Here is a 16,445-nt window from a genome sequence, read left to right as displayed (position 1 = left end):
CTCTTTCAGACGGCCTCTTTGACCTCTGCCCTTTCTTGCTTCTCCTTCGCTGATAAATTCCAGCTGCTTAGAAAGCTTCCTATGTTTTCTTACCCGAGCCATTCAACCTCAGTCTCAGGATCCAGCATCTCAGGATATGCTTCTGGCATCTCAGTCGGAAGGTGTCTCTCCACTGTCCATCACACCTTGAATTATATATCTGTGCCTGCAATTAGGTATCATGTCCCACCCCCTAATTATAAGGTCTTTGCATTTCTTTATTGCACCCACTGAGTCTCTTTATTGCCTCATAGGTGTTTTAATACTTCTTTTGCTAATTTGAGTGGCATTGTGTCGACAGGTATGCGTCAGTTTTGGGTAATATTTAAGCTGACACACATATAAAAAAAGATACGAGGCACCAATTAGACGTAAGCATAGAATTCCCATAGGCACACTAACTGACATCTTAAGTGGATGTGGGCTGGTGGGAGAAGTGTGAAGTTATCTTGTCATTTCCAGTCTCTCTACGTAAGGATCCTGTACCATCAAGTAGGGCAAACACGTTTCTCAGGACTCTCAGTCCATACTACCAGATTTGCTTTTCTTCCTAAGGAATCAGGATGGGTTAACAGCACCTCTGCATCACCTACCAAGTATCCCAGCAGGGACCCAGCCCCAGCCCAGCCCTACCCCAACCCCGCCTCTGGCACCTATTTGTAAAAGGAGCTATAGACTCTCCTAATAATTTAGAGATTTGGCTGAGTTTTATGGCATATGGCAGGAATTCAGTACTCTGGATGTTGAGGCAGGGGGATCAGGAGTTTGGGGTTCCCCTGAACTTTCTAGATATATCCTCTTGTTTATAAAACATGCAAGCAAGCAAGCAAGCCAGCAAGCCACGCAGAACTCTGGGCCAGTGAGATGATGGTTCAGCAGGTGAATGTGCTTCCTGTTCAATCCTGGAGACCCCAGTTCAATCCTGGGAACCCATATAAAGATGGAAGGTGAAGCCTAACTCCAGAGAGCTGTCCTCTGACCTCTACATGTGCACCAGCGTGCACATACAAATACATTGTAAATAAATAAATAAGTTTAAAATACACAGTCCTAAACCAAATGATAAAAAGCACACACATATACACACAGCATACACACACGCGCACGCTCGTGCACACAAACACACACGCACACCTCACACCCCCCACACATACATACAGTGAATAAGTAAATAAATAAATAAGTTTAAAATACACAGTCCCAAAGCAAACAAATGACAAAGAGTGCATGTGTAACATGCGCATGGCACACACACACACACACACACACACACACACACACACACACTCACACACTCAGTGCACAAATCAACAAAAATAAACAGCACTGCCTGCCCGCAGATGTCTCAGCTTTCACGACTCAGGAGTTGATGGTGTCACATGTGACCCGCACCTCTGTAGCTTTCCCAGAGGAGCTGTGTCACAGGGGTGCTCCTTCTTCCTCATGACTGCTGCCCACCCTTGGGTTACTAGAGACAGGCAGTTTTGAGCTCTTGTACTTGCCGGATGGCTACAGAGGCACCGGAAGTGGAGGGCTGCGTTGAGGGTGTGGAGACAGGAAACCCTGCACCGGCCTGGATCTGATGCATGGCTCTGCCCTTTTCTGTTCTCAGGGGTTCCTTGCACAGAAAACGACTACAAGCTGTGGTCCCCATCTGATGAGCGGGGAAACGAGTGTTTGCTAGGACACAAGACAGTTTTCAAAAGGAGGACCCCTCACGCAACGTGCTTTAATGGGGAGGACTTTGACCGCCCGGTGGTCGTGTCCAACTGCTCCTGCACTCGGGAGGACTATGAATGGTTTGTTTTTCCTCCATGCCCAGGATCTGGAGTTACATTATAGCTGCTCTGTAGTGCGAGGTTAAGAGATAGAGAACATGTTCTCTTTCTCTGAGGAAGGGGATTCCTTGAGCGTGCTGTGTGCAAGCAAGCAGTGTAATAACTAACGGCCCAGCCCAGGCCAACAGATCCAGAGTAGCCAGTCAGTAACAGGTGGATGGCTTGGATGAATGAGAGAGACTAATAAACTCCCTGCCTTTGGGATGATTCTGCACAGCCCGCTAAGTGAGATATTATACAGGGCAAGCTGTGTTGTCCTGTGGTTTATTGTACTTTTCACTCAGGGGAATCCAGGAAATAGTCAATAAATGTTGAATTCAGTGTCAGAAAGTGAAGATTTCTGGGTCAAGCTCGTGAGTATGAACATTCCTATAACTTAAAGAACTGGTAGCTTGACTCAAGTCTTGGAGAACACAGTCCAAGCCGTCTCACATTCCGTGTGGGGAGTGTAGACTGGAGAAGCCATGCAGTGTGGGCAAGACTTAGAATTTAACCAGCATTTGCCTACTTCACCCTCCAAGCTGTGAGGTTGGCTGATGTGGTCCTCAGATTATAGGAGCCTGATGAATTAAACTGTCTCCCAAGTTCAGAATGAGGCATCCAGATGTGTTGGATAGTGTGGGGAGAGGTTCTTAAGTGACACTGAGTTCTTAGTCACAATGATTTTCAAGGCTAGGAAATGGTAGATCACTTACCCAGCATGGACAAGGTCCTGGGTTTGATCCTTAGTACTTAAAAAAAAATGTGTTAGTTATCCTGATGAGTTAAGGAGAAAGTAACATAGTTCTTAAACATTGGCTAATTCTTTGTATATGTGTGTGTATGTATGTATATGTGTGTATGTATGTATTATGTATGTGTGTATGTATGTATGTGTATTATGTATATGTGTGTATAAGTGTGTGTATATGTGTATATAAATGTGTATGTGTGTATGTGTGTATATATATATGTGTATATATATATATATATATATATATATATATATACATACATGTGTATGCATGTATGTGTGTGTGCTATGCATGTGTACCTGTAATGGCACATGTAGGAGGTCAGAAGATAACTTCTGGGAGTTGTTTCTTTCCTACCTCAGTTCTGAGGTGAGTCTTGTTTTTATTCTGTGTATGCCAGGCTGACTCACTCTAAGCTTGTAACCACTTCTCTTAGCTCCTCCCTTCTTGGAGAAGGAGTGCTGGGATTACAGCTAAGTACCACTGTAGCTGACATTTTACACAGTATACTGTGTGCAGGAGCCTTTACAACTCATTGACCTGACCCCCCATTTTATTAATTAATTAATTAATTAATTAATCTGTCTATTTATTTGAAATAGATGTTTATATCCCAGGCTGGCTTCAAAACTACTATATAGTGGGGGGTGACTTTGAAGTTCTATTTTCTTGTCTCTACCTCCCACGAGCTAGGATCACAGATTGGTACTGCCACACCTAGTACTGATTCTGAACCCAAGGCCTTGTGCATTCTAGGCAAGCACTCTACCAATGGAATCGTAGCCTCAGCCCCACTCTCCCCTTTTATCCAAGGACAGACAGGCTCGGAGTCTGGACACGCAGAATGTAGATGAAGTTTTGCTTTGGCCTGATGACTTACATCCTTCTTGTCTGCTTAGGGGACGTGGCAGTGGCTTTCCAGATGTGGCTCTGACACATGGCTTCTTTGTAGATGTAGCATACATAGTATATATAACAAAGTAGTTATTCCCTAAAGGTCCTGTGGAGTAACCCACAGAATAAAGACCGCAGGTGTGTGTAGAGGATGCAGGGTAGGTTCTGAGGTGGCGGGTACATATCCGCGCTCTAAATGGACTTCAATTGCCTTTCAGTGACTTTGGCTTCAAGATGAGCGGAGATCTCTCCTTAGAGGTTTGTGTTCCAGACCCTGAGTTTTCTGGGAAGCCCTACAGCCTTCCTGTGCCTTGCCCTGTGGGGTCTTCATACAGGAGAACAAGAGGGTATGTATCTGTATCATACAGTTGGCTGAGTCATGCTTACAAGGGCCTGCGTGTGGGGAAGGAGGGACATGCGAGAGCCACTCAACTCTGCCCATACCCTAAATTCTCAAACCCTAAGTTACAGACTGCAGGTGGTCAGACAGCTTTTTAAATTAATGGCATCTATCTGCAAGATAGATATATCTGCAAGATTAACGGCATCTATCTGAGAGAAAAGAGTCTGCAAGCTTTTCTGCAAGGCTGAGAACATCTGAAGAAGCCTTGGCTGGGGAACATCTTCAGGGGAGTTTATAGGACCGAGAGATTTTTAAGTGCTTCTCTGAGCAGTACATTAAACCACCTGGGTTGGCCTGCTCTAAATAACCACAAGCAAAACTGACTCCGAGCGACTAAATACCACCCTTCCCACTCTGTTGTCCGTGGCCAGGAATATGTCCTCAGTTGGGGCACCATCATGATCCAGATGTACCCTCTCCATGTTTCTGACTTGTTGCTTTGGGGGGTTGGGTTTACAGCTATCGGAAGATTTCTGGGGACACTTGCAGCGGAGGAGATGTTGAAGCCCGGCTGGAAGGGGAGCTGGTCCCCTGTCCCCTGGCAGGTAAGACAGATGGTCTCTTCCTTTTGCCTTCTTGAGTCCTGGTTGGGTCATTCTGGTCTTGCCCAGCTAGTCATGTGGATCTTCTTAACTTGGTGGGGGTGGAGTCAGAGAGTTTAGGGAACATGAAGGCTCCTCCTTTCCTAAGCTTAACATGCACATGAAGCCTTTGTGTAGTTTCACATCCTGAGGGAATGTGAAATATTTGGTGGTAGGTCAGGTTTTGGAGGGTAGTCTATTTGGTATCTATTGGGGGTTGAGAAGCATTCACAGACCTTGGTGTGTCTCTAGGTTTGTCAAAGTTGAATGGAGAGAAACTGGGGCTCCTTCTAAATTAAGTGCTCTACCTTGGTTTTACAATAAATATTAGTTTTGTTAGAATTTTATAGACCTCAATTCACTTGCCTGTGTGTTGGCAGTTTAATTGTCTCTATAGCCCAGTGATGCAGAGATCATTGGTTCCATTAAAACATATTGTACGTGTGTCCATATGAGGAGGCAAGCAGTACAGGGGAAAAGATGTCCCTAAAATTGTATATGTAGTCATTGGCAGTGGTAAAACTCACATCTGAAGGTCCAGGATCCAATGACATCTAAGTGTCAGTCCTGTTTCCATACCTATTGATGGAGAAAACCTTCTTTGGAGAGATTATGAAGATACAACTGTATTTCAAAGATATTCTAAGCTGTTTGGTAGTGATGTAACATAAGTTGTTTGTAATATAGGCACAAAATGGTGATACCTTAAAAATGTGACTAGGCTAGGGACTCGGCTCAGAGGACAAGAGCACTTTCTCTGTAAGGATGAAGATAGAAGTTCAAGTTTCCTACATTAAAGCAAGGCGTGATCACATGTGTGTGTGCAAGCCTGGTGTGTGAACAGGAGGCGTCCTGGGGCTGGCTGACAGCCAGCATAGCTCCAGATTAGTGAGAACTCTGCCTTAAGGGAGTAAGGCTGAGAACAATGAAGCAGGACATGTAATGTTCAGCTGGCCACACGTACACATGGAAATGAACGACACCCCTCATATACATATATACATATCACACACATACAGACACACACACATGACACACACATATATATACACACATGTACATACACACATACATACCACATGTACACACATGCACATACACATATACATATGCATACACATGTATCACACATACACACCACACATACCCACCCACTTGTACACATGCATACACACATACACACACATGCATACATGTACATATACACCACACACACATGCACACTTGTATACATACACACACACAATAGACATACACACCACCACCACCCCACACCCCCATACATACACCATACATAATACATACACACAAATAGGCTTACAAGTGCACATTCACACAATATATACACATACCCCACACCCCTACCACCATGCACACAGCACACCATACACATATACCACACCACATGCATACCACACACACACATATATACACACAAATATGCACACACATGCACATTCACATGCATACACACACATCCACTCACCAACACACACCACACATACACCATACATGCATGTACATACAAATATGCACACATGTGCACATTCATGCATATATACACATATCATACATCATACTACACATATACATAAATATTCACACACATATACATACCACACATAACACACACACACACACACACACACACACACCACAAAAAAATAACTGCTTAGCCTCTTTTCTTCTTTCATGGTTTCCAGGACTTAGTCCGAGCTTCCTTCCTTCCTTTGAGGTTTTATCATCCCAGGGCTGATGAGCGGCCCTGGCGTCCATCAGCAGTGCTGTTTTGGGGGAAGTGCCATGAGCTCCCAGCAAATCATGACCCAGGCAGGCTGCCTTCCATCTTCCACAGGCAGGCAGAACAAGGCAGCCTCCCGCCTCTCACTGCTCCTCAGCGCGCCCTGACGCTGCTAAGCTCATTAGTCCCTTAATTTAATCTTCCATCATTACTGGAGTAATTAACATACCTCACAGTGGAGATGTAAAAAGAACCACTAATTCAGCAGATTCCTACAAATGAGCAGATAATATTCCAGTGCTCCCTCCGCTGTGATGAGGGCTTGGGTGAGGAGGGTTTGAGTGAGTGCTCTTAAGGGCCTGGAGTACATACTTCCGTCACAAATACTTCAGGGATAATTCAGCAAGGGACACACATGATTGTTTGTTTAAAGTCATCAGAATAGGCAAGAAAGCTATTTTCTCTTCTGATGGAAGAGGTGGGGAGCAGGGGATGAAATAGAAAAGTCTTATTTAGGGTTGGGCATCCCCTAAATTCAAGCAGGGAAGTACTCAGAGAAAAAGAAGTTTTCTAGGCCTAATGGGGACCATACCTAATCTTTGCAAAGATGAGGTAATGTGGCCACCTGGAAGGATTTGTAAAACACAGCACTTTTCTTCTTTATGATTACCGTAACAATGTATCTTTCTAGGCTGTGCCTTTTCATGACTGTACCAGCCAAACCCTCAGTTCTTTCTCTGAGGTAGGACACACGCGGGGAAGCACTGTGTGTGTGACTCCACGCCTGCCTCCAGTGCAAGCTTCTCAGGTCTCCTCCTATGCTGTAAGGGCACTAGCTTCTTAGAAGAAACAAAGGACCAGTGAGGGTTCTGGTGCTGTGGAGGGAAGTGGGTCAGAAATCTCACTGCTGGGCATGTGGCTTGCATCTTGTGACCTACCTCTTCCTGCCCCCTCCTTTGGAATTAGTGTCAGCCCAAAGGTGACATTTAGTTACCATGTGCTGGTAATATTTTTGAAACAAGGTGAAAATAAAAAGAAACAAAACTTTTCCTTCTTTAAGATTTGTGTAGATTCGTTTATTATTTAAAGCTTTTGAGAAGCAATGCTAAGGACCAGGTCCAGACCGTCCCACAGAGTCAGCAAGTATTTTGCCTACTCTTGACTTAGTGGATTTGTTTTCTTTTCAATGTGTTATCAGTATTGGAGACTTTTTTTTTTTTAAATCACATTTATTTGTGTATATGTGGAAGAGGGGAGGGGGACAGCATTTGTATAACACAGTGTAGATGGAGAGGTCGGGGGGGGGGGGAGGGGGGGCGGGGGGGGGAGGACAGCTTCTGGGAGTTGGTTCTCTTCTCCCACTGTGTAGGTTCCTGGGGATCGCTCAGTTCATCAGGCTGGGTAGCAAGTGCCTTTACCCGCTTAGCCATCTCGCCAGCCCGGTATTGAGGTTCTTACAAAGCAGGTTATATGGCTGTATGAGTTCAGTGAATTAATAGGATAAGAGAAAGGCAGGGAAAAACAAAACAAAACAAATCAAACCAAACCAAAAAAACAAACAAACAAACCAACCACACAAAACAACCCAGCAACCAGTTCAAGCATGAAGCAAAGGATTTGTGTTTGCATCTTGGTCGCACATGGAGCATAGCATCAGTAGATGCTTTAAAATTTTTTTAAAGAGTTTTTTTTTTATTGTTAGTATATTTGGAAAGTTGACAAAAGTAACATCTGGACAGGCCCACACTCAAGCAACAGCATCCGAACACTGTCCTTAGCTTTGTCCTAGGACCCACATGGGCCAGGCTTTTTCTCATCCCTTCTTCCAGGTGGCATCCTGGCAGGTCCTCTGGGCTTTGTCTGTGTGTTTTATTCTCCCCAGCAACTCTAGATTTTGAAATCTACTTGCTACACAAGGTATTACAATGTCACAGGCAAACAGCCAGCAGACAGTGATGTGTAAGCGATGTTGATGTTGAAGGGCGTGGGGCTTACACATCCTTCCTAGCCTTACCACCCTGAGGTAATCTCTATGTGTTCAGCCACCCAGAGGTTCCACGGGTGCTATAGCTAGAGGTACTCACTGCTCCTCTGCCCTCCTGTGGAAGCGTCACGATGACTTCTGCGCTATTTTCTAAGTAGAAAGAGAGGGTATTAGGCTTTAAATCGCTGGTTGTCCAACATTAGGTAAAACTCTAAAGCACTTTGATCCTCTATTTATAAGCCTTAACAAGTGGCGCTGTGAATATCCACACCATTAAAGGAGCGTGGTATAAAGGCTAAAGCATACGCTCTGGATCCAGACTACTTAATTCCTAGCTGTGTGTCCTCAAGCAAATTAATATTCATTCTTCTAGCTCACGGGTGTTTTGAGGATTTAACCATGCCCCGTGCATAGGAAGTACTTTGTGTAAACATTTGTTCAGCAGAAACAGAACAGTAATTACTCTGTCGGACATTTTGTAATCACTCCAGAAGAAATATATTCTTGCTTTGAAACCTCATCGGGTCGACCTAAAGCATCACAGGGCACTGCGAATAGCACGTATGAGTGAGCACACGGGGCGGGAAGCTGGGTTAGAAGGCTTTAGTAGTTACTAAGTAGTCACCAAGGTAATGGTGCTATGGGGTAGTTACCTGACATGATATGGAATGACCGGCCTGTCACTTAACGTTGACGAGTGTGACTGAAGCCTGTAGGCAGGGCTCAGAGAGACAGATGTTGAAATGTGTTTGTTACTGTTTGTGCAGGGTAACACAACATAAAGGGACACAGTTACTGGGTTAGAAATGTGATTTTGTTTTGTGTCCTGAGTCTAGATTCTTAGGCTCTGGCACTTGATCTACCCTCGTGACAATGGGTTGGGGTTTGTGTGTGAGAAGGAACTAGTCCTGGCCTGCTTGGCAATCTTCAGCATCCCTGGCTATCCTGGTTGCTTTATGTCTGCAGAGGAGAATGAGTTCATCCTGTACGCCATGCGGAAGTCCATCTACCGCTACGACTTGGCCTCGGGAGCCACAGAGCAACTTCCTCTCTCGGGGCTGCGGGCCGCTGTGGCCCTGGACTTTGACTATGAACGCAACTGCCTGTATTGGTCTGACCTGGCCCTGGACACCATCCAGGTGAGTCTGTCAGCCCTTGGTTAAGTCTTGAGGTTGTGGCTTTTGACTACCCAGTTCTGACAGGCTTCAAGCAAGGTGAGCAGGGAGAAGTTTGCACATGGTAACCCATCTCTGGGTTGCTGCCCGAAGCTGCAGTTTTCTGTTGTAATTTTCTTTCCCTGCCTACCTCCTCTGCTCCTATGAGAAAGATAAAGGATGCCCCGAATCTGAATCTTTGACTGCATCTAAGATCTTAGTTTCCTGGTAGAAGGATTCTGGGGCTGGTGATGTGGGATTGTGAGTTGCCACCTTCCTTGTTAGCATTTTCCCTTCCGTGTCAACGTGTAGTGACATTCCAGCTATCTTCAGTCCACATAACTACCCACTATAGCTCTCCTGAAGTCAGAAAAGTACCAGGAAGTGCCTGGGCATGGTGGGAGGTTAGGGCAAGAGGGTTGAGTCAACCCAGATAATCAGGGCAGACACAGCTGTGTGGGTCAACACTTGCCAAGTGTACATAAAGCCCCAGGCTTGATCAGGACACAAAATAAAACCACACAACGACAACAACCACACACACATACGCACATAACCATACATATGCATACACACACATACACACACCAGGTTAAGAATGTAGATATTAAAGCTCTCTAGATAGGCTAGATACTTTCTGTATACTCAGATGTTTACGTGTCTGCATTTTAAAGATTTATTTTTTATTTTATGTGTATGATGGGTGTTTTGTCTGAATGTATGTCTGTATGCCGTGTACATGCATGGTGCCAGGGGAGGCCAGGAGAAGTGTCCTTTGGAACTGTGGAGCTGACTGCCACATGGGTGCTGAGAATTGAACTTTCTTCCGCAAGAGCGGGAAGCACTTGAAACTACTGAACCATCTCTCCATCCCCAAATGAACCTGGGAGTGTAGCTCGGTGGTAGATCATTTATGTAGCAAGCAGGAAGTCCTAGGTTCACAGAAGGCAAAAAGGGTTCTATCACATTTACTAATGGTATCCGTAGCTGCAAAATTCATACATAATGTAAGCTTTACACTGTGAGGGTCAGGGTTAGGGGAGACCACTGAGTGTCATTGCCCCAACAATGATGCCCGATGGCCAAGAGCCATGCAAGGGATAAAAGACTATATAAAAGGAGACAGAAGAAGTAAAAATTAGCTGCAATCTGTTTTTTTTTTTTTTTTTTTTTTCATTTATTTTAAACACAGCAGACTCCTATGTCTTAGTCAAAAGATCATTCTTCTGAGATGGGCCATAGTTTAGTAATCTGTGTTTATAATAATAGCACACAGTAATCGAAACAGATTTAGAATCTGTTTGTCATTCTGTTAACACATCTTCTTATATCTGCCCATTTACTCCTATAAAACCTTGTGACCTTGGCAAACCAGCTAGCTGAAGGCAGGACTACTACTGAGGGGCTGACGGGCCATGAGTTCACAGTGTTGATTACATCTTTCTCTTCCTAGCGTCTCTGCTTGAACGGGAGCACAGGACAGGAAGTGATCATCAATTCCGGCCTGGAGACCGTGGAGGCCTTGGCCTTCGAACCCCTCAGCCAATTACTCTACTGGGTGGATGCTGGCTTTAAAAAGATTGAGGTAGGAGTGTTCCTGTGTTCTTCATTAAGCAAGCAGGCGGAGCAGCTGGGCTCTGAGCCAGGTTTGACACAAAATTAGGAAGCAGTGTGTCCTATCACTCTGGAAATTTCCCCAGGGTTTTCAGGGCCTAAGCTGGCCAAACCTCTGAAGGGATGAAAGGGGGTCACTTCAGGATGTTTACAGCTTTGAGGAGCCCATGTGAGGACCATTTAATGGAGCCTGAGGTACCGTTTAAGATATATGACTTTGGCTAGCAGAAGCATCGTATAATAACAATAATGATAATGATTTCATACTGTTGTAATCATTATAACAATAACAGTCCATTATTATTGAAAACAACCATGTCTCTGACATGATCTGAATCGATCGCTACCTGTCTATTAGCTTCCCAGAAACCTGGTCCACCTTGTAGAGCCACAGTTACATGAGGGTGATGAGGAGTCTGTAAACAGCTCACAGTGTGTGTTGAGGAATCATCTGTGTACCCTACCTCCAGGGTTACTGCGGGGGCCCTGGGATGCTGACCCATTCATTGTCGACCTGGCACTGCATGGGGATGTGACATGCAGGTTAATGGGCAAACACAAGTTCAGGAGATGCAGAGAGCTTCGTGACATGTAGTGAGGTGGACACAGAGGCTTGGGAGGCTGCCCTGGATCCATGGATCAGCCTGCCAGCCGAGATATACGCAGCAAGGGGCTTCCTGAAACTTCTTTTTCTTCAGGTGTGAGGATGAGTCTCGTTTACTTAGTCATTAAACGAGTGCTGTTTGATGCAGGATACATGCCAGGCCTGCTCTTGTGTTTGACAATACAGTGAGCAAGGAGTGGAATGAACACAGACATTCTCTTTCTGATTAGCTTTTAGTTCAGAGGAGCTGGGTATATTGTGTATTCCAGTAATCCCAGCTCTTACTGAGGCAGGAGGATCAGGATTTGAGGCCAGCCTGGGCTATATAATAAGTTAAAAGACCAGCTGGAGATACACAGAGATCTTGTCTTAAAGCAAATGGAAACCACAGAGAGGAAGAAGTAGCTCAGTGGCAAGGAGATAAAGAAACCCATCCTTCTGCTGAGAACATGAAGCGAGTCACGCCATTGTGTGGCTGGGGACTGGCAGGCCTGGAGAGATGAAGTGAATGGGGAAGCTTCTGGGGACTCCTGCCTCCGAGCTGAGCCTGACACTGGAGGGAAATCCTCTCAGGACCCTGGCAGAAGTGACTGGCATATAGAATGGTTCAGTCAGCCCTCCGAATCTGTGGTTTCACATCCGTGAATTGAAAATAGTAAAAAACCGAATAAACAAGACAGTCCTGAGTGTGCAGACATCTTTTCTTGTCGTCCATTTCTGAACAACTCAACTGTGACGTAGCAGCAGCACTGCCGTGCGGCTTACAGGTGGTCTAGGGATGGTTTAAAGCATGCAGGAAGATGTGTGTGGGTTGTGTGCAAATACTGAGGAATGACACATATGGGGCTTCATGGGCTCTGAGGGACCACAACTGTTACCTTTGTGCAAGTTGTCATGGTCTGGGGTTGGAGTCAGGGAGCACACAGTTCTAGCTTCCCCTTCAGCCCATGTGAAGTTATCTCAGCCACGGACATGATCGGCGCCTTCTGACTGGGAATCAAGGCAGGCTTCCCAGTGGTTCTAGAATGAGACCCAGGAGTGGAGGGCAGGTGTGGAGAGTGTGCTGTAGGCAGGGCCCATGGAAGGCTTTGGCTGTGTGGGCTTTGTAAGGAGATTCTAGTCTTTTTCCCTCTTTGTTTTGTCAGGTCGCTAATCCAGATGGTGACTTCCGACTGACAATCGTCAATTCCTCTGTGCTTGATCGACCCAGGGCTCTAGTCCTTGTACCTCAAGAGGGGTAAGTGTCTTCCCTATGGGAAGTCAGCGTTGTACCCACGGCTACAACAGATGCTCATGAAAGTGAAAATTTGAGGCGAAGTCTCTGCTTTTGGTGATCGTGGGGGAGATAGCCTGTTGATTGGGGCTTTTGAAGCCATTGCTTGCTTGTCGTGGCCCAATAACTCTGTGTGTGTTTGATTAGGAAGCATCCAACTCTTACGGTCTCCAGATGTCTCACATCTGCGGCGTGCTTCTATAGAAAAGGTAACATGAAAGGGAGTCTTTGTAAACCAGGCAGGCCACTGATAAACTGTAAGGATATATTTTTTTTTATCTTCAGTTCCTCGATTCTCGCAAACATTTAATTCAATTGGTCATTCTCACACGCAGAACTCCCAGCATGTGCGGGTTTTCCAAAAATTAATGTGCATGTGGGGTACACACAGCTGCTCCTCTCTAACTCCTTCATCACAGTAAACATTACTGAGAAGGAAACACGGCGTTAACTTTTCTCTTCGTGTGTATTTATGATTAAGAATTAGCACTGTTTTAAAAAGAACGCTCTGAAAGAAATCTACGGGCTCTGTTGAAGATATTAAAAGAGAAGACCTTGAAAGGTTGTTCATGTCTGCCTTGTTCTCATTCTTCACCCTTCATCCTCCTACGACCTAGGGACGTAATCACGTCACTGTTACGTAATAGTCACCATTAGTCATACATAATAGCTACTATTAATTTTTTGCTTGCATTATTCAGCGTCTTTTTACTGGTGTTCAATCACGATCATTAAATATAGTGCCCCTTAGTGGCACACGCGACTTGTCAAAGAGAATCAATCTGTGTGTGATCTCCTGCCCATCAACAGTTATGAGCATTGAATGACAGTGGCTTATCAGAGCACATGCAGCAGATTAATTGCTTCGATAAAAACATGGATGAAAACTGAGGTGGCAGGAAAGAGTTTATTTTGCTTGCCGGTTACAGTCCCTCCCTGAGGCAATCCAAGGCAAGAATTGAAACAGGGACCACACTTACCGGTTTGCTCCCAGTGGCTCACTCAGCCAGCTTCCTTATATAGCCCAGGGCCACCTGCCCAGGGGTGGTACCGCCCACAGAAGTCTGGAGCCTCCTGTATCAATCATGAATCAAGAAAATGGCCCACACACTTGCCCCAGGCCAGTCTGATGAAGGCAGCTCCTTAATTGGGGTTGTTCCTTCTGAGGTGACTCTAGTTTGTGTCATTGATTAAAAACTAAGTTGCACATACAACATACAGATTTCAAACTATCTTGTATTCAATAGAGTGGGGGCATTACAATAGGTGTATTCTGTTGTATAGAATACTACATTTCACCTCCTCAGCCAGTTAGCACTTAGATTAACAGGCATGTATGTTCATTTCTTTGTATAGTATTGGAATAATGTGATTATAGGCAGACTTCAGTAGGTGAATTTTTGAGTCAAGTTCAACTGCATTTCTGAATGAATCTCAAATAGTAGTTATAACGATTGATAGATCAAAATAATGATAGGTAATACTAACAATAATAATAATGATTGATAGATAGTGGTAATAATGATTGCTCTGAGGGCTTACTTACCTCTGGGAAGTAGAATCAAGCCTGTCCCATGTCATTCTGATGAGATTGTCTGATCCCTGTGTTGACCAGGGTGATGTTCTGGACCGACTGGGGAGACTTGAAGCCTGGCATTTACCGGAGCAACATGGATGGCTCTGCTGCCTATCGCCTCGTGTCAGAGGACGTGAAGTGGCCCAACGGCATCTCTGTGGACAGCCAGTGGATCTACTGGACAGATGCTTACCTGGACTGTATCGAGCGTATCACCTTCAGCGGCCAGCAGCGTTCAGTCATCCTTGACAACCTCCCACACCCGTACGCCATTGCTGTCTTTAAGGCGAGTCCTTGCCCTGTCGTGCCCTCATGTGCAGTCTGCCAGAGAAGGGGAAGAGCATGGCTAGGCACGGAACTGAGGCCTGTTGGGGTTTTTTGCAGAGTCATTCTGCGATCTTAAAAACTGTCTGCCTTCCAAATTTGCACTAACTTGTCTGTATCCTTCATGGAGAGTTTAGGCTTCTGTCCCTGCTTACATTTCTAAAGGTTGAAGGTTATGGTCTCTGAGTGATTCTCTTTGCTTTTCACTGCCTGGGGCCTCGTCTCAGTTCGGTATCTTCATCCCTTGCTTCACTCCCTGCTGACTGATGCTGTGTGCCTCCTACATAACCTTTCAGCTGTCCCCTCACCCTAGGGAGCAAATTCGTTGACCTACAATGGTAAAGCGTACTTCAAAACCGAGTCACCTCCCTGTGGTCCAGAAAAATGAGCACCAGGTAGTCTTTTCTAGGCCATTTCTTGGTGAGGTTTTAATAAAACCACTGACACTTCCACTTAAGTGGAATTTTGGCCTGGCCTGTTATTCAGTAATTATCTGTTGTCCCTGCATAGTGGTGGGATGGAATGCGTCTTGTCCTCATGAAATGTCCCGGAAGAAGGGCCGTTGAACTAGATTAACAGGCAAAGCTTTTCTCTTTAGAATGAAATCTACTGGGATGACTGGTCGCAGCTCAGTATCTTCAGAGCTTCGAAGTACAGCAGATCCCAGGTGGAGATTCTGGCAAGCCAGCTCACGGGCCTGATGGACATGAAGATTTTCTACAAGGGAAAGAATGCTGGTAAGGCAGAGTCTCCTTCTATTTCCTCAGACTCGGTCTCCGGAAAGGGGCTGCGTGTGGGCAATCTTGACTCAGAGCAAGAGCTGGCAGTTTGCCTCTCTTGTTGTCACGACAACATGCACATTATTTAATTTCTTCCTAATGGCATCTTAATTTCTTTTCTAATGATACACAAACAGCTGGAAGACAGTGAGTTCTGCCTTCCTGGAGTACTGGTGCTTAGTGGGTGATTACGCCCTCCTCCCGCCCTTGGCTTCTCAGCGATGGGTGGTATGGGCTTCTGGTTACAGCTGTGAGAGGCCCATCATATGATTAATCCCTCTTTGGCACATTCAACAAGGAATGGTGGATGCTGGGTTTTCAGATGTTTGCGTGCCCAGATGCTTCAGTGCCCATTGAATATACCTGCTTCTGTGGCCACACGCTATGCAGTTTTTTCTTTCATAATCCACACTGAATGTGTGAACCTCAGGAAATGAATGTCTTGTTTTATCTTCTCAATGTTTTACCAGGGCCTAGCACTTAGTAGGTGTTTAGTTCTTATTTGTTGAAAGAAGAGATGAGCAGACTTTATTTTTATTTAGAAACAAATGCTCACATTGCAGCTCAGGCCAGCCTGAAACTCACCGTGGAGCCCAGGCAAGCCATCCCCCTGCCTCAGTCTTCCAAGTGGTGGAATTACAGGTGTGAGCCATCATGCTTGATTGTTTCTGTTGTTTCTTTTTGAGACATTGTTTCATGGTGTTACTACCTAGGTTGTCCTAGAGCTCTCAATCCTCCTGCCTCAGCTCACTGAGCACTGGGCTATAGGTGTGTACCACCACTCCTGGCTGAGGGTCTTCTAAAACTGTTGGCTCAGGATTCCAGGACCTACTGCCAGCCAGTCCTGCAGGCTGAGATTTCTGTTATGGGAGCTTCCTTTCTTCCTTGGCTGCCTGTTTTGCTTATC

At 45.3% G+C, this 16,445-nt stretch overlaps 1 protein-coding gene across 3 annotated transcripts in view; it reads left to right on the top strand.

Annotated features, from left to right (window-relative positions):
- Sorl1 (sortilin related receptor 1) overlaps nucleotides 1-16,445 on the top strand; it is a 162,709-nt gene that overhangs the window by 88,014 nt on the left and 58,250 nt on the right. For all 3 annotated transcript variants that reach the window (XM_076924791.1, XM_076924793.1, XM_076924790.1), the window contains exons 14-21: nucleotides 1,652-1,838; nucleotides 3,724-3,852; nucleotides 4,368-4,453; nucleotides 9,181-9,353; nucleotides 10,822-10,953; nucleotides 12,732-12,823; nucleotides 14,475-14,721; nucleotides 15,358-15,496. In XM_076924791.1, coding sequence (XP_076780906.1) covers nucleotides 1,652-1,838; nucleotides 3,724-3,852; nucleotides 4,368-4,453; nucleotides 9,181-9,353; nucleotides 10,822-10,953; nucleotides 12,732-12,823; nucleotides 14,475-14,721; nucleotides 15,358-15,496 — 1,185 coding nt within the window. The remainder of the gene's footprint in view (nucleotides 1-1,651; nucleotides 1,839-3,723; nucleotides 3,853-4,367; nucleotides 4,454-9,180; nucleotides 9,354-10,821; nucleotides 10,954-12,731; nucleotides 12,824-14,474; nucleotides 14,722-15,357; nucleotides 15,497-16,445) is intronic.

Source organism: Arvicanthis niloticus, chromosome 26 (genome assembly GCF_011762505.2).
Source record: "Arvicanthis niloticus isolate mArvNil1 chromosome 26, mArvNil1.pat.X, whole genome shotgun sequence".
Lineage (NCBI taxonomy): Eukaryota > Metazoa > Chordata > Mammalia > Rodentia > Muridae > Arvicanthis > Arvicanthis niloticus.
Note: the sequence above shows the minus strand (reverse complement) of the source record. Positions and strands in the feature narration are given on the sequence as shown.